This window comes from Anser cygnoides, chromosome 1, assembly GCF_040182565.1.
Source record: "Anser cygnoides isolate HZ-2024a breed goose chromosome 1, Taihu_goose_T2T_genome, whole genome shotgun sequence".
In the NCBI taxonomy this organism is placed as follows: domain Eukaryota; kingdom Metazoa; phylum Chordata; class Aves; order Anseriformes; family Anatidae; genus Anser; species Anser cygnoides.
Window position 1 is genome coordinate 182,852,809 of NC_089873.1, and position 27,977 is coordinate 182,880,785.

The 27,977-nt window shown below is 42.6% G+C and overlaps 1 protein-coding gene across 4 annotated transcripts; it reads left to right on the top strand.

Annotated features, from left to right (window-relative positions):
• Positions 1 to 27,685, top strand: CYSLTR2 (cysteinyl leukotriene receptor 2). Of its 4 annotated transcripts, XM_066988907.1 has the most exons (4): positions 1 to 403; positions 530 to 602; positions 13,950 to 16,897; positions 23,264 to 27,685. In XM_066988907.1, the coding sequence occupies exon 4, from the start codon at positions 23,429 to 23,431 to the stop codon at positions 24,356 to 24,358; it is 930 nt and encodes a 309-aa protein (XP_066845008.1). In that variant the 5' UTR covers positions 1 to 403; positions 530 to 602; positions 13,950 to 16,897; positions 23,264 to 23,428; the 3' UTR covers positions 24,359 to 27,685. The 4 variants fall into 4 exon arrangements, with proteins under 4 accessions (XP_066845008.1, XP_047902560.1, XP_047902563.1 ...); XM_048046603.2 differs by lacking the exons at positions 1 to 403; positions 530 to 602 and having other exon boundaries at positions 13,950 to 16,700; positions 16,836 to 16,897; XM_048046606.2 differs by lacking the exons at positions 1 to 403; positions 530 to 602 and having other exon boundaries at positions 13,950 to 16,700; positions 16,836 to 16,897; positions 23,406 to 27,685.
• The last annotated feature ends 292 nt before the right edge of the window (positions 27,686 to 27,977 follow it).

Genomic DNA, 27,977 nt, shown 5'->3' on the forward strand with positions numbered 1-27,977 from the left:
AACTTGTGATGGTTTGGGAGCTGACATGCTGGATGTAGAACAGCAATTACTTGCGATAGAATACTGGAAGGCCTATTTTAGGTGCCATGTAATTTACCCATTGAGTTAATGACCAGAAACAAGTACATTTAAAAAGAAAATACTGCATTTAAGAATCTGTGTTCCTTTGCCTTAACTAACACTCATGTATTCTGCAGTCCTTGTCTTCCTGGACATTTCAGGTAGGCAATGCTGTTACCAGTATGAGAGTGTGGGAAGGAAACACTGTAAGTGAAAGCACTTCTATATACTTCCCTTAAGAGATGTATTTTACATTTTTAAAAAATGTTTTCCAGCCCTGTTTTCTTTACCCTTATGAAGATGACCTCTTAGGAGAAGTTTTTTCCACCAGAAGACTGTAGAGGTAAGGTCTACAAAGTCTCAAATATTACTTTCTTTTGGCATATGATCATTATGAGACAAAAGCCCAAACTTATTTCAAAATTAATATCCTTACATTTTATTCACTTTCATGGTTTTCTCACTGGAGAGGCCACAGTATTCATATGTACCAGGAATGAATGCATATCAATTCACTTCAAACAACCTCTGTTACTGCATCGGTAAGTAATTTTGCCTTGAAAAGAGACCCTTTCCTATTTGGCAATGCATACACTAGACATCTGTAGAGTTTTTGCTTTCTGATTGCTTAGATCAAAGTCATTAAGCCATTTCCTGAAGGCTTTTTTTTGCTTTTGCTAAGAAGTTGCTAAGGACAACCAGCCTTCAAACAAAAAACATCCAGGTGGATTTCAGCAGATAAGGATTTGGTTTAGCATAGGTGTCCTAGCTCCTCATAGTCAGTTGCACTCTAAAATAAACCAGGCAGGTCCTTCAGCTCCTTTTGAGAGTTTTTCAATATTTTATGTACTTAAGAAAGTCATACTGTAAACTGGGGTTTGTGCACATACCTTGATTAGCGAAATCTCACTTCATCCCCTGACAGAGGTGCAGTCATAAGCGAAAGACACAGAAGTGCCAGTTCAAGCCTTACTCTGGGGCCAAAATGAAGGTTACATAAATAAAGTAGTTGGTTTTTCAGACTGGAGAGCCAAAGACGGGTGGACTGTGAGACTGGCAATCACTTTCCTTTGTGCTTTCCTTGCTAGTGTCACTGGGATACTCTGCTCACCTCACCTCCATAGGTTACCTTGGCTCAGGCAAATAATTCTTTAGCCTCCAAGCACCGTACTATGCCAACAGGCAAGCATTTGAGGGTCACCACAAACAAAATGTAAACTGGCACCCTGTATATTAACTGACATGTTGTTTATCGTTATTCTGGTATTGTTTTCTCCGTTGTGATGGAATCAAATCATGGTCATAGCCCTGATGGTGTTCTCCACATACTCATTGCGCAAAGGGCAAAAGGGAGTATGGACTCACTGACTAACTCATTCAGTCCACTCCATTTGAAGTACAAATCAGTAATGTCTCCTACAGAAGTAGCTCCTTTGGCAGTCTCTCTTTTCCCAGAAATCTCCATATAGCTTTCCTCTCTTTTGACTTTAGTGGGAAATGCTTCAACCCCTGTCACAGTTGAATCATGCATGCATTGCCTAAGGGAGGGTGGTTTGCTAAGTTCTTTGTAATGGGCTCCTTGGAACAGATACTAAGAATTTATTCTTTATACTAAGAATAGGAATGCCTGGTTTCTTATGATTAGTGTTGGCACCTTTGTTTGGTAGGCAATCATTAGTATATTTTTCTGTATCTTCCTGCCAATGACTCTTTCTCTCAGTTTGGATGCCTATTTTCTCATGATGTCATTTTTTATTTACTTGAGAAATCTGCTGTTTATCAGCTGTTCAAACCATTTAACATTGTAGACAATCTGGGAACATTTATGGTATGTGAGAACATCTCTGGGCATGCATTATTTCCCTGTTATTATGGACCATATTTCTCAGAATAACCGTTTCATAGACTCTTGCTCTTCCCAGGGGTCTCTATTTTTAAATTTACCAATGGGAAGTTTTTCCTAGTAAATATTATCTAAGGTTTATATTTCTTTTCTACTGTAAATGCTACTGGTGTTTACTGCCTGTCTCAAATCTTAGATGCTCAGAGCCACTGGTAAATGCTGTTAGAACCTCCTTGCCCCGTACTTGAGAAGATCCCAGGGATGGGTTTCAGGGGCACAGTACTCAGATGACCCTGCTGTCATTCTCCTGCAGTCTCAGCTGCTGAGGATATTTCTTTGTTCACTGGCTTCTCCCAGTGCACCCAGTCCTGGTCAGCATTCAGCATGTGCCTTGCAGTAAACACAAAGGGACCATTTCCTCGATCTCCGATGACTCTTCCTTTGTTTTTCTCCCTACTGGGCACCCTGTTTTGTTGGGGTCTCCTTTCTCTCGCTGCACAGCAGCCATCCTTCCCTTCTAGACTTTCTGCTTAGCTGCTATTTTCTTACTTCTATCTATCTGTCGCAGGCCTTCTTTGATTACCTTACCACAGCTGGATGAAATCTAGTAACAGAACTATTCTTTTCTTTGTGTCTTGATATAAGAGCTCACCAGCAATGATTTACATGCCTTGTGTCTTGTCCTGCTAGGGACAGAATTTTACCAACGCTGCAATCAGATGCTCATATCCAGAATCACAGAATTGTAGGGGTTGGGAGGGACCTCTAGAGATCACCAGGTCCAACCCCTCTGCCAAAGCAGGTTCCGTAGAGCAGGCTGCCCAGGTAGGCATCCAGACGGGCCTTGTATATCTCCAGAGAAGAAGACTCCACAATCTCCCTGGGCAGAAGACAACCCAAGATACCTAAGACAACCTTCAAAGGAGCCTAATTCTTCCTCCTTCTGAATTACCCTGGGCACCAGAAGCCTTATGCTCTCCCAGGTACTATTCTGAATGATAGCATCCAAGGTTTCACCACGCCCAGCTTTACCACCGTAGGCCCTGAAGAAATAAGTCATTGAAATATCAGTATTCTTTCATAGCTATGTTAGCAGCAGTCCACCTCTTTCTATTGCAGTCCTCAATTTATTAATCCTTTTCCAAATGTTTTCACATATAAGTGGACATCATTGCTGTGAATAAACCATAATTCCTACATGAGAATTCCTCAGCTCTGTCAGTTCAGGTCTTAGCATCGATCTATGTGCTTTGCTGTTCGGCCTGTATTTACCTATTGATTAGTAAGTCCACTAGAAGAGATCTCTGCTGGCCTTCTGAGCGCTTCCAGCTATAGCACTAGACATACCTGAATTAATCATCCTATACTGTTTGAAAAATATCCGCCCTTTCTTCCTCTTGCATCTTCCTGAGCTTCTTGAAGACTCCTTGTAACCTTTCAGAAATCACCTCTCTTAAAATTTCCTAGTGGCTATCTGCCTTTTTCCATGGATTTTTAACCTCTCTTAGAAAAGCATTTAATTTCCAGCACAGACCAAGTAGTCTCCTGCTGCTTCAATAGGAATAGATTCTCCTGCATCAAAATCTACCTTTCAGGTTTAAATTAAACCCTATGTCTTTAAGTTAAGGAATTAAATCCTTAACTAAGTCCTTAATCAAATCCTTCAGGACTAACTTAATACTGAAAAATTTTTACCTTAAGGTGGAAACCACAAGAACTTGAATCTTTATCCAGGAGTGCTCTGATACTGCTCTATTTCCTTTCCTACCCAGAAGGAAGTAGCTGCTCCCCTACCCTTCTCCAGATATCTCAGAATTAGGCTGCTTGCATAGAAGCCAGCCCTCCAGAGGCAGAGATACCTGTCATAGGGAGGAACAGCTGTAGCAGAGGGCAGTTTGATCATCACTTATGTAAACAGGTGAGCTCATAGCGGTGACTTGCTTGCCAGGTGAACCTCAAAAGGTGTCTGAATCAGCTTCTATGAAATACTGGAGGTACTTATGACCCATGTTGAGTAGGAAGCTGGAAGCTCTCTGTCCAAAATGCTCCTGGCACCTCATAAAAGACTAGAAAGAGGCAGAGACATAATTCCAATAGTTGCTGGAGAAAATGATATAAAGGGGAGGCATAAAAATTCATTGACTATAAAGGATACTTCTATAGTAAAGGGAGAGTATACCAGCCAGATGGACCTGATATACACCATAAAGTAATCATGCTGTTGACACTTCGACTTAAGAAGGTCACAGATCAGTATTTAAAAGGAAGTGTACGTGATTTGAGATGTAGTATCCACTAGTGGAAAACTCTGTAATACTGAGTAAAGGATAGGACAGACTATTGCAATATTCAAATAGAAAATGTGGAAAAACAGGTGAAGTCTGGAAAATGGGACAGAGAAATCGAAGTGGAAAATTAGAATGAGGATATCAATGTAATAGGTGTATCAGAAACCTGATGATACGTGATAATACTGGGCACAAGGTATCCATGAACAATGTAGACACCTATGTTGATGGAGCTCTGCTCTATGTTAGAGAAAACTCTACTTGTGTTAATTACATGTTCATCTTTGTGGGTTGCAATTCCAGGTTTCTGAAAGAAAAATACAATATTAGCGTATCATATTATATTAACATATTGCAAATATGACTGTATTCATATTACATTATTTTCTAGAATGTTTGCTATTATATAATAGTATGTTATTACTATAGTATTACATTATAGAATCACAGAATAGATGTAGCTGACAGGAATCTCTGGATATTGCTTAGTGCAACCCCCCTGCTCAAAACGGGGTCAGCTGGAGCAGGTTGCACAGGACTTCAAGAAGAAACAACATTGACGTACAGTCACTGTTACCATGGAAGAGCCATTTTGTAGTAGTGACCATGAGTTGCTTGGATTTACAACATTTGCAGGATTGACTGAAGCAAAAACTCCCAATGAAACGAGTAAGATTCACTTAGAGCTGTTAAATTTTACAAAGGGGGAGTACACAAAAGTAAGGATGTTTATTAAGATGGTGTTTAAAAGGGCAGAATTGAATCACTGTACACAATGTTGGGACCACTCAAGGATACCATACTGGAGCAACAAAGAAAATGTCTTCTGCTAATCAAAAAAGATTTGGGAAGGCACAAAAGGAAGACAGCATAGATAAACATCAGTGAAAGGCATGCAATTAAGACCAAGAAAGCTTCCTTCGGGACGCTGAAGTTGTGACCAAATAGGGTGAATGGACAGATCCGTTAAGCTGTGCCTACGTGCAAAAATGCAGTAAAGCAGGCCAAAAAAACCTTCTCCTAAATCCCTCAAAAATCCAAAGAACACTGGAAATTATTTATATATATATATAAAAAAAAAGGCATAAAAGCTTTTAGTAAACCCTAAAAACACAGACTGCAAAGCCTCTCAGAGGATTGTTTAGAATAGTATAGAATAGAACAGAACCGAACCGAACCAAACAGAACAGTTGGAGGGGGCCTCTCCTCACAGGACATGCCCTCCAGCCCTCTTACCAGCTTTGTTGCCCTCCTCTGGATGCTTTCGAGGACCTTAATATCCTTTTTGGATTGTGGAGCCCAGAACTGCACACAATACTGTATCCAGATCACTGATAAGATGATGAACAGGACTGTCCCAAGAGCTTCAGGGCCCGGAAACCCCCTCAGACATCCCCTGGGGCCTTGTGTGCCTCACACTCTCCTCAGCACAAAGCCTGCTGCCACCACTGCCGTTAGGGGTGAGTTGGTGTAACTCAATTATCAATGTGTGAAAGATGTGGGGGAAAATAGCCACAGGCAGGAAAAAAAAAACACATATTTATTTGTACTTTTTGGATCTCTCTGCTGAGGAAGAGACTGAATAGCTCTTCTTGCAGAGGGTTTATCAGAGGACATGTCTCAATTTGAACTAAAAATGTCATGGAACAAGCAGACAGAATTAACAAGTCCCCATTTCTTGATCATTTTTATCTGAAGAGCATCAAAGGAGCTCCAGGTAGAAATCACCAAATTTCTCACTGTTAAGTGTAACTTTGCACTTACAGCTGTCTTAGTACCAAAGGAATGGAAGACGATTAATGAGAAAAATGGAACCACTAATTAGGAAACCTGATGTGTATACTGGGCAAATTACTAGTAACTCTGTTAAAGAAACATTGAGAATTAGTGGATCTATGCATAAACTTGACATAGCAAGGAAGAACTTTTGCAATGGGAAATTGTATCACTCAAATTAATATTAGAGTCCTCTGAACAAAAAAACATGAATAAAGGAGACATGGATTCAGCATACCTGAATGCTCAAAGGAAATCAAAGAAGCTCTCTTGCCAAGGGGACCTTTTAAAGCAATTTAACAGCTGGAGGGTAGAAGAGAAGATCCTTGTGTGAATAATCAGGAGAGAAAGGGTCGAAGTAAAATAAACAATTATTCTATTAATAACAAATATTAATAATATTAATAATTAAATAATACTTGTTATGCTACTGTGTAAAATCCTACAAACGTTACTATGCCACTGTGTAAATCTATAATGCACACATGTTTTTAATATTCTGTGGTGTATTGAGCTCCCCTGCCCAGTGGGTATTAAATTGGATGAGTTTCAGGGTTAAAAATGACCAAAGTGTGCAACGCCTCTCCCATACAAGGAATGAATGGGTAGGCTTGGGCTTTTCAGCCTGGGAAAGGGATGATATGGGGATGTGGAAAATGTCTGCAAAACCATGGATGGCCTGGGAAGGGTGAACACTCACATCCAGTCTGGAAATAAAAGGAAAGTTGTCACCTACGGTAATGCCAGAAAGCTGTATGCTGTCTTCCAAATGCACCACTTTTTTCTGTATAGGATTGAAGGGTCATCAGTAGAGATAAATGGGAGCCAGATCCAGAATACACAAAAGGAATTGTCTTTGCTAAAATAGATGCAAGGTGGGAGAATACTAAGGGGAAGTGCCAAGTTTGCTTTGTTCCTAGTCTCCTCTGTTAGCCACAGGTGGAGATAGGATGCTGGCCTAGATAGATCCTCATTCCACATCAGCCAGTCTTTTCTTCCTACATAGGAAGAAACATTTTTTTCTGCTCTTTTTCAGTACAAAACTAGGGAGTAAAGAAAAGTTCAAAAGTTCAAAAGAGATGAAATGATATGCTTTTCACTCATGTAACTCTACTATACTTTTGTACATCTTTAATGCACACAATCTGATTCAGCAGCATATGTTTTCTACGATAAGCAGTTCAGCAGAGGAACTCTTCTGTGCAAGATGTTGTGGCTGTCAGGGGCTGGCATGGGCAAATTCACTGAAGAAAAAAAACATCAAGGGTTATTGAATCTCCCACAGCAAATCCTTAAGCAAGAGGTATTGACAGCTGAAAGATTATTCTGGGGAAGCATCACTACATACTTGACTTTTTTTTTTTTTTTTTTTTATTGAACTGCTCCACAGGTGCCCCTGGCTGGTCCCTGTCACAGCCAGGGTACCAGGGAAAGGGAGCATTTTGTCTGTATGAGACCCATATGCATACATATGGGCCTGTGGAGTTTTCTAAGGGTGTATGCAGACGATGCTGTACATAAAGCTGCTGACCCTACTGAAGCATTTAAGCTTTGCAGAGACGCAAGCAGTGAATTCTAAGACCTAGTAAGTCTGCTTGACATAAGAAAATGGCACTGCTATACCGATATGTGGAAACTTTTCTATTACCTTCAGAGGTTATAGTGACCATCCTTGATTATTAAAAAAAAGAAAGTAAAGACATGATACTATTGTTAAATTAGAACATTTGGGTTATTTTCTAGAATTGCATTTGATTAGTAGTGAAATGAAAGGTTTAAATTATCACGTAATGATGCTAAAATGATATAAGTGCTCATACAAATTGGAGAAAAGTAATTTAGGTAGCTCCTAGGAATTATACTTACTATCTGACTGAATTCACTTAAAAGATGCCTAGGAAATTAATGTGTAGAGTAGAGCAAATGAAGTGCAAAAGGCATATTAAAGGCAATGTTCTCTGGAGCTTTCCACAGAGTGATATTTTTTTGGAGACTGCATCATGCAGTTCTGTCAAGTCATGTTAAGATCCAGAAGGTAAATAGCTGCTGTGATTTTAAAGCATATTAACTTTGTCTTGTTTCCTCTTTACATAAGCCTGTGACTTTCTGTAATAACTTCAGTGTCACAAAATAAGCTGGCAAAGTTTATGGGCATCTCAATCAGAGTTGACAGGCTGTAGTCCCACTCCTGCCCTGTGCATGAATACCAGTGTTTGCAACTAAGAAACATTAAATTTCTCAGCACTGAGAAATGCAAAGGATCAATCTCCTTGTCAGAGACATCCTCCAACTGACTGGAGATCAGCTACACTGGTAGGTGCCTTCCTCTCCCCAGCACAGTGCCACATGTGCCACATGTATGGGACAGGGGTTCCCAGCAGACCAGGTCACCCTCTGGGCTTGCTGTATCTCTTCCCGCCACCTGCTTGGCAAGTGATGTTCTCCTCATGGGGAAATTGGTCTAACTCATGCTAGTTTCTTGCAGCAGCAATGCTTGCTTGATTCATAGGAAGGTCTCATGAGAAAGTGAGAGATTTGTGTGAAAAAAAAAAGCTGTGAGATTTCATCTGAATTGGAAATCTGCTGACGGCCTGCTGTGTGTTTTGCTTCTTGTCTATCAGCCAGGAGAAATGTTGTTAAAACCAGTCTAGCATGTGTAAAGCAAGAGCAGGGAGATCTGTGCTATTGCTCCAGGAAAACAGCCTTAGCATGGGAATTCAGTATCAGTCTTCCTGTAAGCAGAGTACAGCACAACTCCATGGAAAACAGAGTTACTGAAGATGCCACCAACAGGGCAGAATGCATGGCCCCTTCCCATGGAAAACACTTCATCTGCCTGGGGATATATAGTTTTTATACTGATGCAACGCAGATTAAAAACGTGACAGAGACAGAAGTTTTGGCCTGTGTCCCCACTGTAGAGTGGCTTCTGATTTCAAAGGCATTCAGATTCAAGCCCTTGCCTCCACAGCTGGACATCCATGCCAGCCCTGTACATCCAGGAAAGTGTGTTATCAGAGCCTGAGGAGAGAAGAGAATTCCCCTCTATCCACAAAATTCACTACTTGTAAACTTTACTAACCCTTAGTACCCTCCTGGCCTGGGAATTGAACAAATTCCTTGTCTTAAAATTAGCTATACCAAAGCTTCATTTGCCTGGTTGTGAGAAGAGTCAAGCAGAGCTAATTGTGGCACAGATAGTGAATCTTACTGCAGATAACTAGAGCTACAAAAAGTACATTTTCATTGTGTCATTCATTTTAATGAGAAGTAAAATAAGCTGATGCAGGAGATCCTGGGCAAGAGAAAGCTTTATTATGTATAAAAACTTCTCTACTTCTTCCCCAGTCCATTATGTGAAGAATGAGTCACATTTTTGACAGGAGTGGATGAGAAAAGTTGTGGCTGCAGGACTGCGAGTACAAAGGGAAGCAGATGGATGGGTGCTGGAACATGCTGAACAAACAGCTTACTTCATTTTGTTTATTCTCTTCTAAAGCACTCGGTCGCTGGGTATTAGGAATGTTACATAAAACTAAAACCATTGTGCTAATTTTTCTCTGGTGTCATGCTCCAGATTTAAAGAGAATTACAGCTTTGGTCTTGTAGCAGCAATAACAAACCGGCAGAAACATCTCTGCCAAACAAAACTGAATTATATCATGTATTTGCGTTTATTTTCTTTCTGCAGAAAAAGAGCAGTTAGCCTTTGCCCAGCCTGTCCTCATTGCACAGAGGACTCTAAAAGCAAAACAGCAGGCAGTTTATAAAAGACATAGTGAGCTATCTCCTGGTTTTGCTGTAAAACCCCATGCAAGCTTGACTGACTATCAACCATTCTTGTAGCCAGCCCACCTCAGGCTGCTCAAACTTTTCCAGGCTAGTCCCAAACATTAGTGGTACTGGTGAACAAGGTCAACCAGTGACAAACCACCCCAAAGATGGGTGCTGAGGTACCCCCCAGGCTTGGTACCCAGGCATGTGGGGCAGCATCATGGCTCAGGCTTCACTTGTCTTCTGCAAAGAAACCCAGAGCTGAGACTAAAACATTGAAGATAAAGACCAAAGACGGCATTAATCGGCTCAGTCTGGGCAGCTTTCCAGAGCACGGTGGTGTGGGATGTGTGGGTGACAGACTACCCATAGTGCTGAATGATTCCTGTCCTACGAGGGTGGAGGAACCCGGTGCTGCAGAAATTCCCCCTGCCCTCTCCCGCCCTTGCCACCATCACCTCCAGCCTGACTCTGCCAGTATGTACCAGTAAAGAGGATTTTGCTACATCATTTCACAAAAGCATGTAGTGGGTAACAGAGATGAGCTTAAATTAATTCTCATTTTTATCTGGAGAGACACTAGTTGCAAACTAATTATGAAAGAAATATATAATACAAGGCTGGAAATTTCATTTGTAAATGGACATTTTTCACAACTGATGACCAATCATTTATAAACAGTTAGATATTTTCCTAAAATTCTGATAAAAAAACCTGAGACTAAAGGTCACATTATTATCTCCTTCAAAATCACATATATAGTCAGTCTATCTTTATATGGTATTTTAAAATACAGTTTAGTAAGCATCCAAAGCTCTAAACTATTTCACAAAGCCTGTAGAATAGAAAATGTTGCCACTGAGATCCAAAGCCTAAGTTTTACCTAAAGAAGCATCATTAAAATCCAGACCCAGGACAAAAATTTAAACTTACGTTTTATGTCAGGTACAGGTGGTGCCTGAAGGAAGAACATCTTACATACTCCAGGGAGAATCACCTCTGGCAGACACAAGCGGTCAATGTCGGATAGAAAGAGCAAGGGACTTGTGTCTCCCAAGAGGAGACCCCACAGCCTCTCTGGGCAGCCTGGGCCAGTGCTCAGCCGCCCGCCCAGCACACAAGCGCTGCCTGGTGCTCAGAGGGAGCCTCCTGCCTGCCCCTTGGTGCCCACTGCCCCTGGCCTGGCGCTGGGCACCCCTGAAAAGAGCCTGGCTGCGGCCTCTTTGCCCCCTGCCTGCAGGGATTCACAGCCCTGGGTGAGATCCCCCTGAGCCTCCTCTTCTCCAGGCTGAGCAGTCCCAGCTCTCCCGGCCTCTGCTCACAGGAGAGGTGCTCCAGGCCCTTTGTCATCTGGGTGGCCCGCTGCTGGGCTCTCTCCAGTATTTCCACATCTCTCTTGTACTGGGGGGCCAGAAATGGACCCAGCACTCCAGGTGTGGCTTCACCGGTGCTGAGCAGAGCGGAAGGATCACCTTCCTTGACCTGCTGGCACTGCTTTGCGCACTGTAGCCCAGGACACCATTAACCTCCCTAGCATCAAGGTCACATTGCTGGCTCACATTGAGCTTGCTGTCCGCCAGGATCCCCAGGTCCTTTCTGCCAAGCTGCTTTCCAGCTGACTTGTTCCTCTCCAGGTGCAGCACTTTGCACTTCCTCTTGTTGAACTTCATGAGGTTAAGAATTAGCAGCGACTACACTGATACGAAAGTGGATTTGTTTTTAGTTGGAGTTTATGTGGAAAGAATTGCAGGCTATATTTAACAGTGGCATTTAACCACTGAATATAAGATGCAGAGCACTAAAACCTGATCATTCTGACTTTGGAACATCGTTGGTGTTTTTTTATCCAGTTGTTGTGTCATGGTTATTATAAAACAGTCAGAAAAAATACATTAAAAGAAGCTTGTTTTGCGTGTGGTTTCTATATTTGTATGAAGGGAGAGTTCAGCAGAATAGCACAGGATTAACAGAACACTTAATATGAGATAAACACAGATCAAAACAAAAGAGCTTTCTGAGTAGGGAACTTACTGTAACATTGTGTACATGTGCCACAATATATAAACAGCAAGTCTTTGGGAGACCATATTTAAGATAGAGATAACTAGTCGTTGGCAAGCCCTTCAGATTCTGCACTTTCCTTATCCAATCAATGTGCAATTCTGTAATATCTAATACACATCCACACCCCCACAAAAAACAACCAGAACTAATAGAGGTTGCAGTTGCTGACTGTACAATTATTCAAAACACATAATGCAAGCAGAAAGTCACTGCAGCATCAAGGCGACTGGTGGCGATCGCTAGCTCTTTTTTCCTTTCAAAGTTTCTGAGGCTATCTTATGTAGGTTTTGATCAAAAAGAAAACAAAACAAAACAAAACCTTTTCTTTCTGAAGACTTCAATGGGCTTTAGAAGAAGGCCTTAGAAAGTGTTTGGTGTTTTGTCCTGCTGTAGTTCAGCCTTTTCAGAGTCAAAGATTAGATCGGTAACTGTCCAGGAAATGCACTAATGCTCCCAGCCACCATCAATCCACAGTTTTGAAAACCAACAATTCTTCCCAAGGCCCACAGTCACCCTTGGAGGGTTGGGCAGAAAACATATCCGGTTTTGGTAGTTCATACCACATTTCAGAAGGACATAAAACTATTAGAGAGTACCCAAAGGAGGGCTGCAAAGATGGTGAAGGATCTAGAGGGCAAGGTGTATGAGGAGGGGCTGAGGTCCCTTGGTTTGTTCGGCCCAGAGCAGAGCAGGCTGAGGGGAGGCCTCATGGCGGCCTGCAGCTCCCTCACGAGGGGAGCGGAGGGGCAGGCGCTGAGCTCTGCTCTCTGGGGACAGCGACAGGACCCGAGGGAACGGCATGGGGCTGGGACAGGGGAGGGTCCGGCTGGGGGTTAGGGAAAGGTTCTGCACCCAGAGGGTGGTCGGGCACTGGGACGGGCTCCCCAGGGACGCAGTCAGAGCCCCAAGCCTGCCGGAGTTCAAGAAGTGTTTGAACAATCCTGTCAGACACATGGTCTGATTTTTGGGTGGTCCTGTGTGGAGCAAGGAGTTGGACTTGATGACCCTTGTGGTTCCCTTCCAACTCAGGATATTCTATGATTCTGTGAAAGGACAGCTTATTTTATATAAAAACAATATTAGGTGTCTTTTGCTATTCCAGATAAATATTAACATTCTTCTGCCCTCATCAGTATATTAAAGAGGAATAGCAAACAGTAACAAGATAACTAGAGGCAATTAAAAAAGATGTAATTACTACTGTTGCAGAAGAAACAGCTTGAAAACCTCCTGTGCTTTTCCTTTCTGAATTATTTCTGTTAAAATTGCCCCTACTTCCCCTTTCTTCATGCAGCAGTCACTTTCATCTTCCCATCTATCAAGCCTTATGGCTGTCAGCAGATGAGCCACCAGCATTTGATACTGTTTTATTCCTGGATTGCAGAGAAAATGAATGCAGGCTTTACGATTTTAGTCTCTGAAAAGAGATATGTGTTAGTAGGCTAAGCTGCTGTGCTGAAGACATGCAGTGCTAAAACCTTCGATGAAGGTAATTCCTCCTGCTTGCTTGACAGATCAATTTTTATCAAAAATCTCTTGTCATGCAGAAGTGAAACTCTGCCACTGGAAGTTTGTGCCTGCAGAAAGCAAAACACTGACTGAACAGGAGAAAAAATATGCGGACTTCTTCACTTGGCTTGCTTGGGTCACTTGATAGCTGCCCCAAAGCTGGAGATTGCCACATCTCACATGCATGGTCCCCATGGCAGTGGGGCTGATGTACAAATGCCTTTGTGCCCCTTGAGCACTGGCTGATGAACGTGCGCATCAGCTTGATAGCTGTTGGGCTACGCATACGTGTCAGACACACAGATTTGCCCAGGTGGGTGTCGGGCAGCTCTCGGCCCCCTTTGCTGCAGTGTGAAGCAGACAACTACCTGCCCGGTGAGACTGCAGGGATAGAGATGTGCACCAGGTGATGTGACATTAGGAGACAAAATGTAGCATTCCTCTCTAGTCAGTGGGAAAAATGAAGATGGCAATTTGTCCGATGTGCCTAAAGACTTATTTTAGAAGGAGACACCTGCTCTTTTGTTGTTTAAAACAGGAGCAGCAGCTCTACCCAGGCCAGAAAACCCCTGTGCAGAGCTCTCTAAAAATGCCTTAAGCACTTTCTTTTTTCTTTTTTTTTTTTTTCCCCACAGAGAACTCCCAGCTCTCCAGAAATACAGCACAGGTATGGAGGAAGGCCTGGCCCTTTGCAGCATGTGGTAGTATGATATGTGTTTAGGATGTCCATGCTAAGCAAGGCATGGGAGGTAGACTGCTTGACTGGTTGCCACCAGGTAGTGCTTAGCCCACAAGGACATTCCAACTAGCCTACAGAAAATGCTGAACAGGAGAAGGAGAATCTAAATGTTTGCTTTTAACTGGCCTGGGATGCTTATCTCAAGTCTGAAAGGTAAGCTTCTCCATGCAACGGCAATGCAGAGCCTTCAGTGGTGGCTTTGCTCACCACTGTGGGCTGGAGGGAGTGGTGCCCTCCATGGGCAATGAGCCTGTGCAGGGCTGGAGGGGAGGCAGGTCTGTATAGAAGGGGAATTAAAAAGAATGAGTCACCCCGTCCTGAAACTGTGCTTTTGTGCAGCCATAAGTGTAAAAAGGGAAGAGAAACAGAGGCAGGACGGTGTGTAACTGCAACCCATAGGGGTGGCTTGCACTCTACTGCGTCCTGAATCCTCTGTGAGTTTTGTGGAACTCAAGATGCAGAAATAATCTGGGTTGTGAACTGTTGAGTGTGATGTGCGCACAGAGTCTTGTAATGACTCTTTCATGATATTCTGAGATGGCTTCTCCAGAATTGCTGAAGTTTTTATCAGTAAGAAATGTAATAAACTCTCCTCGGAAGCTGAGTCATCCACTGACTGTATATAAAAAATCCCAAGCAGTCACTCCGGATCTAGCTCGTCAGGTGCAGGGTGAGCTGGCAGCCAACCCCATCTATTCAAACTGAGGCTAAAAGCAAAATGCAGAATTACTTTATAAAAGGAAGGGAAAAGGTCTGTCCAGAAAGCAGGGTGTACTAGAACGTGAATATAGGAAGTCTTGCAGGCAATGAAGATAACCATATCATACGGCGAAAGAGTCAGTCTCAAAACACATTCAGGAAAATAACATGATCAATGTCTAACTTTTTTGCATGTTTCAGTCTCTGACCCTGTGTATCTGGGAACAGCCTGCCTATCAGTCCCAGCATGATTATCACCGTGAACCATGTGACAGAGATGCTATCAGACTGCTTCTGCACTGCCTCTGCCACTTGCAGATGAGATACAGTTAAGATGCAGTCTCAATGGATGGCGCATCTCGTGAGATAACTCCGGGCCCATAACTCTCCTCCGGCCATGGTCTTGCTGTCTGAAGCAGTCATTCCCCATGCTGCCTCTTGCTGCACATCGTAGCTTCCTCCTAAAGGGCTCTGCCCCTGAAAGCTGCCCACTGGGTTATTTCCTACCCTGCTTTGGTCAAAAGAGGCTGGGTGAGCTAAAACCTCCTGTTTCAGGTATCTACAGCACCTGTCTTTATGGCCAAAGTGGGTTTGGGAGCACACATGTGAGCCACTGCTGGCAGACCTTGGGCTGAGACAATAAGCAAAGCAGCCAGCATGACCACAGCTTCAAGAGGATGCCTTCTACAACCCTTGGTGCCACAAGAGCTGGCAAGTCTAAGTTAGGCCCTAACTTAGAGTGGATCACTCTAAGTGGAGTGGTTTCATTTGGGTCCTAATTCAGCCACCACACCTTGAAAGTTCACTTGACATTGACTTCTACCAGGGGTCTTTTTAAACTTACTTTGCAGTGTCAATGCAAATATAGGCAAACGTTCAAAGCCACCACTCATGGATGTTGAGCTCACCCCAGAGACTGAAGATGTTAGTCTAGTTCCTTGGTACGCTGTTTTTTCATGTCCTCCTTCAGGTCCACGCTAAAGGAAGCCCATGGAGCCACTTGAAAGCTATATGTACCTCCGTGGGATTTGGGAGTTTTGGTGGCACTGATCCTCACAGCCACTGCATGTTGCCCACTACGACCCCACATAGGGAGCACACCATATGAGAGAATCATATGCAAGTGGCCAATGGAGGAAAGATTACAAATGGGATGACCTAAAGCAATTTGGGATGCAAAAGACTATAAACGTAGGTGGTGAGAAGGTTTGTTGGGAGACTCCCCACCTGCTGAGCTGTGGTAAGCAGCTCTGTGTGAATTCCTGATTGCGTTTCCTGATGTTTATGAAATAAAACACAGCACCTGAGGTGTGTCTGGTCTACCTGTGTGTTGACGACACAGAAGAGGGATAAACAAGCAGTTATAAAGAATTAACAAGCTTTGTTTAAAGAACTCTATTTCAGCATTGCAGTTGTCCAGGAGCACCCAACACTACAGTTACTGTAGCTCCACCGAGAAGTGGTAAAATGTTAAGGGACAGCAAGTCATTCACTCCAGTCTTGTTCATGGCCTAAAATAGTGATGTATTCAGTTCTTATCTACATTCAGGGAAAATTAGTCCCTCTGCTCCATAAACTTGTCTTTAGACTGCGAGCTGAATTAGATTTCTCATGAACTCCTAGATGCCTGCTTATGGTTTTGCTCATCATGACCTTTCTGCATAAGAAGCCTCGGAGATAAAGTGGGTATATGGCCTCTCCATAATTCCAAGAACTACTCTTATCCATGTGAAACATATACAGGAACATCTTCTAATACTTCAAGCAATCCTGATTTCCCAAAAGCACATATATTTAAGTGTGAGCCAAATACAGAAATCCAGAGAGCTTCCAGATACCACGTAAGCTGCAGGGCCCCTTCCATTGGGTGAAAGATATGAAACATTGCCATGTGATTGCTAGCACCACTCCTTGAGCTGAGACCATTTCTCTCTTAAGAACCCATAAGGTCTGTTCATCAGGATTTACTTCCCTTTCCTACTACTCATTGCCCTTCTGTGGCTTCTGCATAAATAGCATTTGAATTTTGCTTTAAGTTTTTGTGTGTTTTTTTTTTTTTCCTTTCCACTAACAAAACTGAAAGTTGTTAACAACAGCAAGCAGAAGAAGGAAATACTGAGCACACCAGAAGGCACACGAGCTGAGGTAAGACAAGATTTGTCTGCTTTTTCTGATGTAGATAAAAAGGGTTGCAATAACTCAAATACAAACTACTAAAACACGACCTTCGTCTTACTTGCAGTAAACTTTGAATTTGCTAGTAGCTGTGGTTGTTAACTAAATTTCTCTGTGATAACACAGGGCTTCTGAATTTTCTTTGGCAGAAAAAAAGAAAAGTAGGTTTATGTAACTAGGACTGTTTCCAGATGGAAGATAGCAGTCAAGTAGTGGATCTGATTAAGTAAGTCTTGTTTTTTAACTAGATGACAAATACAGATTTAGTTTATGGCCAACTTTTAAAATAAAAAGGGCTAGAGGTCAGATTCTTGCATGTAGAAAGGTTAATAAAATGCCATATGTTTTGGCAAATTGAATTCAGTGTTAATTCCAAATATTACATTCTGTTACATTTATTCTTGGTAATGCTGCTCCTGAAACACAAAGTGAATACTAGAAAGAAAGCCAACATGAACTTTAAGGAATATTAGAACTTCTGTTGCTTCTGTATAGCAGCAATACCACAACTGCCTTCCTATTCAGATAATGAATATGATGAGACTGCGGTGTCTGGGGTCTTCTGCAGACAAAAGGGATACTGTGATAGATTCACAGAGCACCTCTTCTTCCTGTAATACAACCAGGTCTATATACCTCTTAGCATGACAAAGATATGTATTTTGAATGAATAGCCTGAAATCCTTATTCATCATTACATATGCAGAACATCTTATTGAAAATATGTTCTTTGGTAGTTCTCTGCATTACAGAGATCTCAGTAGTAGATCTCAAGGCAGCAGATTTTGAGCTTTTACTTGGTCTTTTTCAATTTGGAAATAGAGAGTTCCACATTTATACATTTAGCAGCAGTCCCCTCCATCACACCTCCCCAAAAGGAGCATGTCCTTCCGTCCGGGCAAGCACAGAAACTGTTCCCATTGTCAGCTGAGATGCTGGCTGACTTGTCTGTCCGCTCATGGTGTAGCTCCCCACTAGAACTGGGGAGAGCCCAGGCTGCCAGTGCTGCCTGCTCCTTACTGCACAGAGGAACACCCTCTTCTACCTGCTTGAAAGCAGACTCCCAACAGCCCTGCTGAGCACCACAAGTCCCAGTGCTGTGGGACCCTGTGAATAATAGTGCATTCACACTATCCTCCACCTCTGAAAATCTGCAGACCTTGACCCTATCCTCCTGTACGTACTGAAGAGACCCAGATTTTTTAGTCCTCACTCTTAAAATCCTCCACAAGTCTGGTCTGACTACTGAACTCTAGAGGACTGTGTTGCAGATTTGTTAAGCCCCACACTTTGCTTCTTACCCTTTAGCCAACTTTCAGTCCGTAGGAGAACATACCTTCCAGCTCTCCGGCAACTTAGAAACATTTAGTGCAGAGCTTTGTCAAAAGCTTTGACAAATCCAACTGTGTAAATGCATAAATATGCATATACACGTATAAAATGCCCCCCTTCATCCATCCTTACAGCCCTTCAGCAGGCGAGTAGGGCAGGATCGAGACCACCAACTCACAGACTTCGAGTTCCTCTCTCAAGCCTTTCTTGTAGGTGAAGAGCTTTAGTGGTGACACACTGGTCCCCTGGCACCGTGCTTGATTGTAATGGTGGGTTATGTGCTTTGGCCAGCAGTGCCACATTTGAGATCCTTTGGGATACTCACATGAATGCCACATGGACCTCACTAATTATTGGCTTCTTACTTATCTAGCCAGCTTAATATTTCCTGCACACATAACGTCAAGTGCATCTAGCTCCTCTGACCTAACAGGTTTTGTTGAATTTTCTGTGTTTTTTTTTTCTTCTTTCTTTTTTAATGCCCCCCCCAAATTCTGTAGAATGCTTGGTTCTGGAACCAGGCTCTACTGTGATTGTTAGTACAAGGCTCTCTCCATCCAAAACTGCTTTAACTAGGATCCATGCAGCACTAAAGATCAAATGCAGAATTACATCTTGTATTGTGGATTGTGGGACTAATTATCCTAGGAACTGTGCATTTGTTGCATACAGATATCATCTCTGTATCTTATTCTGATGCAGTATCACATCTGTACAAAGGCATCTGAAATCCCCTGCTAATACTATCTGCTTTCAGCTTTTCTAATCTCACTTAACATTTTCTGATGACTATCATCGTCGTGATGAGGAGCTTGGTAGTGCAGTCCTAGTACTATATTTTTATTATCATAGGATGGGATGTTTGCCCACAAGGACTTCGTAGCGCTTCTCTGTAGCGATAATATTTTTATGCTATTGCTAGTTACACAGTCCTTCCTGCACAGTGCCACTCCTCCACCTGTACATCCTACACTATCATTACCATAAAGCCGGTAGCATGGCAACACAGGCTCCCATTGATTATCCTCTCCCCAGCAGGTCTCTGAGGTGCCTGTTGCACCAGGGCTGCTGTTTCATGCCAAACCTTCCAGCCCCCCTGTCTTATCCTAGGATTTGAGCTTTGGTGCAGAATTACGTGTAAGGTTTGCTTTTTCTCACTCCCTCAATATAGCATGTGCCAGCCTTTACGGGCAGTTGGATTTGCCTTCCCTGGTTATTGCTGTTATTGCAGCTGTGCTTTACAGCTTTTTTTTTTTTTGCTTTTTCCCTCCTGGCCTTTTCAGCAGCGCACTGGATGTCAGCAGCACTGCTCTTGCAGCTCTTGTCAGTCCAGCCCACTTGCTCTCCCATGCCCGTCAGCTCTCCTGTTGCTTCTAATCAATTATTCCTCTGCAAACCTTTCAGTCTGCAGTGCCAGCACACCGGCTTCACTCTGGGTATGGAGCGGCCTATCCTTTCTGTACGGCTTGCCTTTATCCCGAAAGATCCCTCATTTCCTTACATCCTAGATCTCTCCTCTCTACAGTCTCATCCACGTGCTGAAACACCCCAAGTCTGTGCAGACTGCTATCTGCATCCCCAACTTAAAATCTGATAGTTTTGGGACACTTTTATTAGTTTAGTATCTCCTTCAATCAAGATTAGTCTCCTCTTTCTTTTGCTCTGTCAGTTCCCCACCAGGCTTGTGTACCCATGTTTCTTGAGAGTGTTAGATTCACTTTCTTATTGCCACATAATCGTAAATCACACTCAAGCCAGGCTAAAATAAAAGGCAGCATTTTTATTCAAAATTAAAAAAAATATAATTTTGTATATATATGATTTATAATAAAAGGTCAATATTCCTTTATGATATCCATAATAATCAAGCTGTAAATGTTTCTAGAAGACTTCTCGGAGGAGAAGAAATTAAAAAATAAGACCGCCCAAACTCAACATCTAATCTACTTACACAGCAGTTACTTCAGAAAAGCCTCCCTTTTCCTTGATCAGTGGATGTGCTCCCTCTCCTGCCAAGGTAGAGCTTTGGGATGTGCATCAGCTCCTTCTTCTTGGTAGCTTCCATAAGAGAAAGTCACATATAGAAAAAACTCCTCCCAGCGAGTTTACAGCAGAGAAGTCTTCAAGCACCACTGAAGAGAGACTCTCATTGCAGACTGTCCCTTTCTCTCCCTCTTTTTTCTCAGAAGGATATTAGACTGAACTATCAATCTCCCTTTGGAAGTCTTTTTGGGGACCGTATAGATCCCCTCTCACCTGAAACCCCTGCTGTTTGTTCCTGACCCAGGAGACAGTCTGGATGCTCTGTGAAAAAGTTTGTTGCCTTTCCTTAGACATGTCATTCTTTCTGTGTACCAAGGAGCCATCTCCTGGCCTTAGCTGGCTGGTGAACAGCTCTTGGCTTCAAGGACGGGATTAAAATTCTCTCCTTCTCCTCTGTGGTTGCTTGAGATAGTCCTGCGTGGAATATGTCTTTCACTGCACATCTTCTGTTCGACACTGATCTGTGTGTTAAAACACAATTAATAGGAGCATCTGCATATGACAATTGCAAGGGTCATTCCTGGCCGTTTGCAGAAGGCAGGCACCATGGTGGTTAACGCATTTCAGGCTACTGGTCCCCAGTCTTTTTCTCTTAGACAGCCCATAACACCTTAAGGTTTTACTTGTATAATTTGGAGAGGAGTCTGAGTACTGGCTCGCTTGCCAGATGCAAGAATGCTGAGTTTCCTCAATTACACATACACATCTGGTTTCTTGAAGGTCTTCAGATGGCAGGAGAGATAAGGAGCACAAAATATCTGTAATGGTAGTTGCTAGCTGGATAACCTCACCTGAAGAGCTTGACCAATGGTAATTCAGGTTCTGTGCCTGTAGTGCTTTCCCCAGAGCACAGGTACCCAAGGGCTTTTCATCAACGGGACTTTCATTACTCGTGGTGCTGAGCAGGGCTTTGAATTTGACCATGCTCCAAGTTCTTCCTCCTCATTCTACTCCTTTATCTCACAGAAGAGCTTGGTGGCCCACAAAACAGGGATGCTTCTACAACTGGCAGGTTTCTTCACTGATAGATATTTTGTTGTGTTTCGAGGTTTCTAAAGGCACAGATGCTTGAGTCATAGCAAAACACAATCAACAGGTCTCTTTCCTTTGTAATACATAGGGATGCAATGTTTCCCTGCAAAATGGGACCAACTTCCATTAGGAGAAAAGCTGGTTCCTGATCCCACACAGAAAACTTCGGTGTCAGACAGTAAGCAACTTGTACAGAGTCAACCAAAATCATTCAAAACTCCTCAGACCACAAAAGATTTGTTAGGGACTGTACCTTGTCTATCCCCTCCACTGTGGAAGAGGCTCTCGGATGAGGTTTACTCTAGGAGCACTTGTTCCCAGAGGCTTTGCTGAGCACTAATATTCAGTTTTCCCCGTTCCAGTCTTCAGTGCTCCTAAGCTTCCTAGATATTGTCTTTGTTTTCTGGAGGGATGATTGCGGTCACTGCAGGGATGGACACAAATTCACTGTGAGTGAAATGTCCTCATTGCCTAAGCTGCCACGGTCCCGTCTTGCCACAGGGAGGGTAAGCCTGTCCCACAGGAGCCCAGCCTGGAGAGGTCCCATTTCCCATGCTCCGTCTCACAGGGGAACCAATAAAAGGTGACTGCTAGGGCACATCTGGTTGCTATATTAGGGGATCCAGACACAGCCCTGAAGATGTCGTGGGCTGCCCTCAGCATGGCACAGGCTCCCACACCATGGGAAAAGGCTAAGGGTTCACAAATCACCTCCCATTCGCAGCAGCATTGCCAGTACTCTAGTGGGCAAATGGCAGACAAGGGCTCCCAAGTCTAGATCCTACTCTCCCCCCTAGGGAGACTCCAGGAGTGCAAATAATTTCATTTAAAATCATGAAGCCTGTGAGGTCCAAATTAAAATACAACGCACAATCATGTGCCATTGGCCCAGTATCACTCCCTCTGGAGCAAATTAAGACGTCCTTCTTAATGCAGTTGGAAATCTCATATAATTCTCTTTTTTAGGGTAAAAATTTCCAGAGCTTCATTTCTGGGATGTGCTGGTAGATGCAGAGAGGGGATTGCTGTCCCACTGTTAAACAAGTAACAAGACTAGAGACTTCATTTTCAAATACTACTAGCTGCAGGTTTGCTGGGAGAAGAAACGAGGAGTTTAGCAAGGAAATAGCCTCTAATTAGAAATATATATTATTTAGAGTGGTTTAGTGATCAGAGATTTTGATTTGATTGAAATATAGTCTCATGGAGGGGGAAAATGTCACTCTCTATGAACACAGCCTGTTTTTTCGCAGGCCATTTTCATTAGGACTGCTAATGCAGGCAGTCCTGGAAGTGTGCATAGATGAGTGTCTGATTTAGAGGAAATGAGCACAAAAAAGGTTGAAAAAGCAGTAAACGAAGCAAAGGCCCCACAAAAAGAGACCTTGGAAACCAATTAGAGGAAAGAAGAAATAAGGAGGAGGGAGTTAAAAAAGGAACCATGCATGACTAGCAAAACATTTACTCAGTGTTTCAGGTCGAAACATCCGTAATTGACACATATTGAAGTGTGTCAATATGCCCTTGGTATTGCTCAGGAAAGCTCAGTGACACACTTTCAACAGCAGATAACATACCAGAAAAAATTGTCTAGTTCCAATTGGTGAATTGGAACTAGACGAATTTTGACTTTTTATCCTAATTTGAAGCACAAACTTACCAGCGGACAGTGATTTCTCTTTTGATGTTCCCTTGGGAGGTAACTGGGGACTCAAAACCTCCCTGCTACAAAATGGCTGGTGGTAAGTCAGGTTATTTTGCATAGGGAAGATCAGGGAATTGCCATCAAAATGTAGGCATAACATTCACCTTCAAGAGCCAGGATTTTCATAGTTTGAGATAACAAAGAGATGCTGTAATACTGAAACCATTTAGAGCTTACTTGGTGCTTTATATCTTGAGATTTTTACATCTTGAGATCATTTACAGGAGCATCGCAAGTGATTACTCATTAAGGAACCTTTATTTTCCACTGCATCTTGTAACTTCTGCCCTGTGAAACCACCCCAGCACTGAAGTCCCTGCAGAGGCTGCAACCCTGAACTCACTCCACTTCTTTCTACTTTGGCAGGAAGGCAGAGACTACTCCAGACTATGAATATTTCCGAGATGATGCTAAACAACTCAAATAGCAGCTCATTCAACTATACCATTGATGCCTTCAAGCAAGCCATTTATCCTGTCATGTACCTCTTTATCTTCTTCCTGGGTGCTGTTGGAAATAGCCTCTCCATATATGTTTTCTTCCAGCCTTCCCAGAGGAAGACCTCAGTAAACATTTACATGCAGAACTTGGCTGTTTCAGATCTTATGTTTGTGAGCACTTTGCCCTTTCGGGCCTCCTATTACCTGTTGGGATCGCATTGGATATTTGGTGATATTGTCTGCAGGATTATGACTTACGCCTTGTACGTGAACATGTATTGCAGCATTTATTTTCTCACCGTGCTCAGCGTGGTTCGTTTCACCGCCATTGTCTACCCATTCAAGCGCTGGAAAGTAACCAACATGAAGTATGCCAAGATAACCTGTGCAGCGATATGGGTCTTTGTTCTGGCAGCCTCCAGCCCTCTGTTTTGCAAACAAATTGCTGGGTACAGTAACCCAGACAAATGCTTGGACCTCCACCCTGAAAGCACAGATATTCTCCTCATGATGAACAGCATTGTCCTCGTTGTGGGCTTCATCCTGCCCTTTTGCACGATTATCATCTGCTATGTCTTTGCCATCAGGGCACTGCTCAAGTCCAGGACTCCTCAGCGCAAGAAGATGGTCTCTCACAGGAAGGCACTGTCAACCATCATCATCACTCTCATCCTCTTCCTCCTGTGTTTCCTGCCGTACCACATACTGAGGACAGTCCACCTGATGCTCGACAGCTGGAGCCAGAACAACCTGTCCGTGCACAAAGCACTGGTGGTCACGCTCTGCCTTGCTGCCATGAACAGCTGCCTCGACCCTGTGCTCTACTACTTTGCTGCTGAAAATTTCAAAGCAAGAATCAGAAGTTTATACCGCAGGTAGCTGGTGCAGAACTGCAAAATCACATACGCACATTCCTGCTGGAGCATCTAGACTGGGTCCATGCTATTAAATGAAAGAGGCTGCATGGCGCTGGCCACCCTGTAGCCACGCTGCTCTGTGCCAGGCCCCTCTGGACCACAAGTGTCTGGGAAAGACCTCACGGGGTTGGCCAAAAGCAAGGCAGGAGTTCAGTGGCATGTCTGGTCAGAGGTTAGGTGCCTGGGTGTGATCCCTGGTCCTTGTCTGTTGAGCACTGTAGATGCAGCTCTAGTGCCCACCTTCCCCATGACAAGGGAAGGAAAGGAATGTGCCTTGCTACTGGAGTCCATTTATTTAATTTCACGATACCCAACCAGTGATTTAAAGGGAAAACGCTCACCTGAGTATCTTAGTGCCTCTTTGCTCTCTGTTTCTCTGCACATGCAGAGGTGCCTATCTCAGGTGCTGTGTCACCCAACAGCTTCACACTCCTCTGCAAGGTCTCTTCACAAACACTGGCCAAAGGTTTACACATAATAGAAATGTAAAGTATCACTAATACTTTCTGCTGAGGCTGACTTTGTAGATCAGGTGAAGAACTAAATGGGACCCAGTGCTGGCACAGCCTGTTTAGAAGGCATTACCATTTCCAGATTTTCCTCTCTGAGCTGGCCACTGAGGTATTTTGTTTAACATTTCGCTGATTATCAAGTGAGATAATGGTTTCCAGCAAACAGTGTGGGTACTGGGATGCTACGAATGATGACTATTGGCAGTGAGGGCAGGACGTGGGCTGGCATGGAGCTGGAAGGCTGCAGGTTTGGCAGCTCATCCTCATGTAGGGATCCAGAAGAAAACTAAAATTATTTAGGCAATGACAAGTTACTCGTATGCGTACTTTGGGAAATCTCATGAAATTGCTGTCTGCATTTTTAAGTCCGTGAATAATTTGTAGCATATTTCCTACAAATCAGACCAGTTGCAATTAAGTGAAAACAGCGTCCAAACTCTGACCACATTGAGATTTCTTTTTAATTGTAACTCATTTTTTAATAATAATTAAAAAAAAAAAAAAAAAAAGACTTGTCATGGCTTGTCATATTTCCCAGGAAAGCAACTGTCTCATGAAAACTTGCAGACGCGGCTGAAAGCCTTCTCTTCCTGTGAAATCCTCCCAAAGGAAGGTTTCTGCCAGTGAAAGTGCTTTCTCAATGCTCTGAACCTTGCTGGAGAAAGCTCTTGGTAAACTGAGCATTATTACTCCCAAGCAAAAATAACTGCAACTAGCTATTTTCAGCTCTGTCTCAAATTTGCAGAAAACATGTCATTGCTGGTCAGGTGGAAAAGTACTTGACATAGCTTTGGGAAAATCCTGTTTTTCTTGGCTATCTAAGGGTTATATTCAATTGAAGAGTCAATGTGTTTTAGTCATTTTATGCTGTCTTTGACGTAAGCACAAAGCTTTATCATGAAGTTTTCACCGACTTTCATTTTCCAAATCCTTATTTCAATAGCTCAGATTGGCTTATGTGTCCAGCGGCACATCTTGAAGCTGATGTAAGGAAGCCATATGAATTCCTGCAGTGCTGGGTCCCATGCTATTGAAGGAATAAAGAGTAATACGTAAGGTCTGCAATGTCAGTGGGATCAAGATGGTAGCCTGTGCAAAAAGATAGTGGGCAAATAATTAGAAGGAAAGAGGGCAACTTCTTTTTATGTGTTTTTCCCCTGTCAGGAGTAAGCCTGAGCAGGGACAAGTGACAATCTTGGAGCCTCTGGCAAGGTACTCTACACCTTAAATGCTACAAGGGAATGGAAAATAACTAGAGATGGTTATCTTCAGCCTAATCTCACCAATGTGTTTGTGTCTGTGTCTATCCAAATGCACCCTATTAGTGAATAGTTTTGCATCTAAAGGATAGATATATCTCACTTGTGTCAAAACCATGTTTCAATAAACTAGATTGACTAGTTGCTGAGGTTATGTTTTGTGTTGATTGTACAGCTAACAAGGAATCTCTCTGGAGTGCAGGGGGAGAAAGATGAAGACACGGAGATCGAGTTTGTGTAAGTGGGCTAATATTTCACAAGACAGAAATGTCTCTGGAGGTATGAGAGCATCCTGTTGTCATCTTCACCAAGGAAATAGTTGGGAACATGAGTCAAAATCTGGGGTGTGGATATATTAACAGATTTTCTTAATATTATTTACTTGCAAAAGGATTGAAGTTCATCCGTGTTAGAGATCCTCACCTACAACTTTAGAAATACTTGCATAACTTGCATAACATGCATAACATGCCACACTCACATTTACTGTCATTTCTCTATTTGGTACCCTTGTATGTTTCTGCCCACTGAACAGAGGACCATGTAGTAAAAAAAAAAAAAAAAAAAATCAACAACAACAACAAAAAAGAACAAAACCACACACCATGTTTATTATGAAAAATAAAGCTCCTGACAGTTAAATTCCTAGCAATGCTTCTGGGTTCCTCAAGGGACCACCTACCCTTACAAAGTATTTTGGCACAGTTCCTTAATTTTCCAGGAGACAAAAATCTACAAATAGCTATGTGCCTTAAAATTTAAACCAATGGTAAATTTTTGAGCTTGAAAGAGATATAAGTATAGAAATAGAAGTCTTTAAGTGACTGGTACCCCTAAACAATTGTAAATGTGTTAGCTTCATATACATGTTTTCCTGTCATTCATGGAAGCCCTGGTATTTCTAGGCAAAGGCAATTTTTCAGTCCAAAGCTACACCAGGGACAAAGAGGTTTTCTAAAGTAAATCTTCCTGCATCCTGAACCACTTGACCCTCAGCACAGGGAAATACCACTCTTCACATTTGCATTTTCACCCTGGTTCGCATGTTTTCCTGATGGAGCAGTGTCACAGTGCACAGGGAAGCATCATGTTTTCGTGGACTACAGACATGCCTCTGCATCCTGCCTCTTCTGTTTTCCAAATGTGACCCTATGCCCTCCCAAAGGATAACTCTGCTCCTTGCCATTTTATAAAAGATCTTTCCGCATGCATAAAAAAAATGGAAGTGGCACAAATCAGAAGAAAAAAACAATGTTTGGCATAAATATTACTCTTCAACTAGCCAATGGTGAACAAAAGCCTTTCAGGGATGACTGGTGTGAATTGGAAGAGAATTGTTGAGCAACCTGTTTTTTTTGTTATTGTTGTTGTTTGTTTTGTTTTGTTTCTAGTATGGGCTGGAGAACTTTATTATAACCAATGTACTATATATAGTAGTCTAAATTATATCTAAATTATATCATAAACATTACAAATTATGACTAGTATAATAATATATATAAATAAATGGAATATGTATTTGTTGTGTCATATTCAGTATATTTAACATACATAATGCTGCTTTTTATATAAATATATGTAATGTATTATTACAAGCAATGTATTATCTCACATAATTTTCATTTTCATGATATTTCTTCTGCCCTCCTCAACATATATACTGTTACCAAGGCTTGTATTTTGCTTGAGCTCCTAAGCGTGTCTGGAGAAAGAGGTACACACTTTGTTTCCCCTTCCAAGCTTCATATTCCTCTGTGCTGTAACAGCACATTGTCTGTTGGCAGCAGACCAGGCGTCAGATTTTTTCGCC

Bases quoted from the DNA above. Each gene is read 5' to 3' on its own strand.
- CYSLTR2 (XM_066988907.1), top strand. From the start codon at position 23,429: ATGAATATTTCCGAGATGATGCTAAACAACTCAAATAGCAGCTCATTC.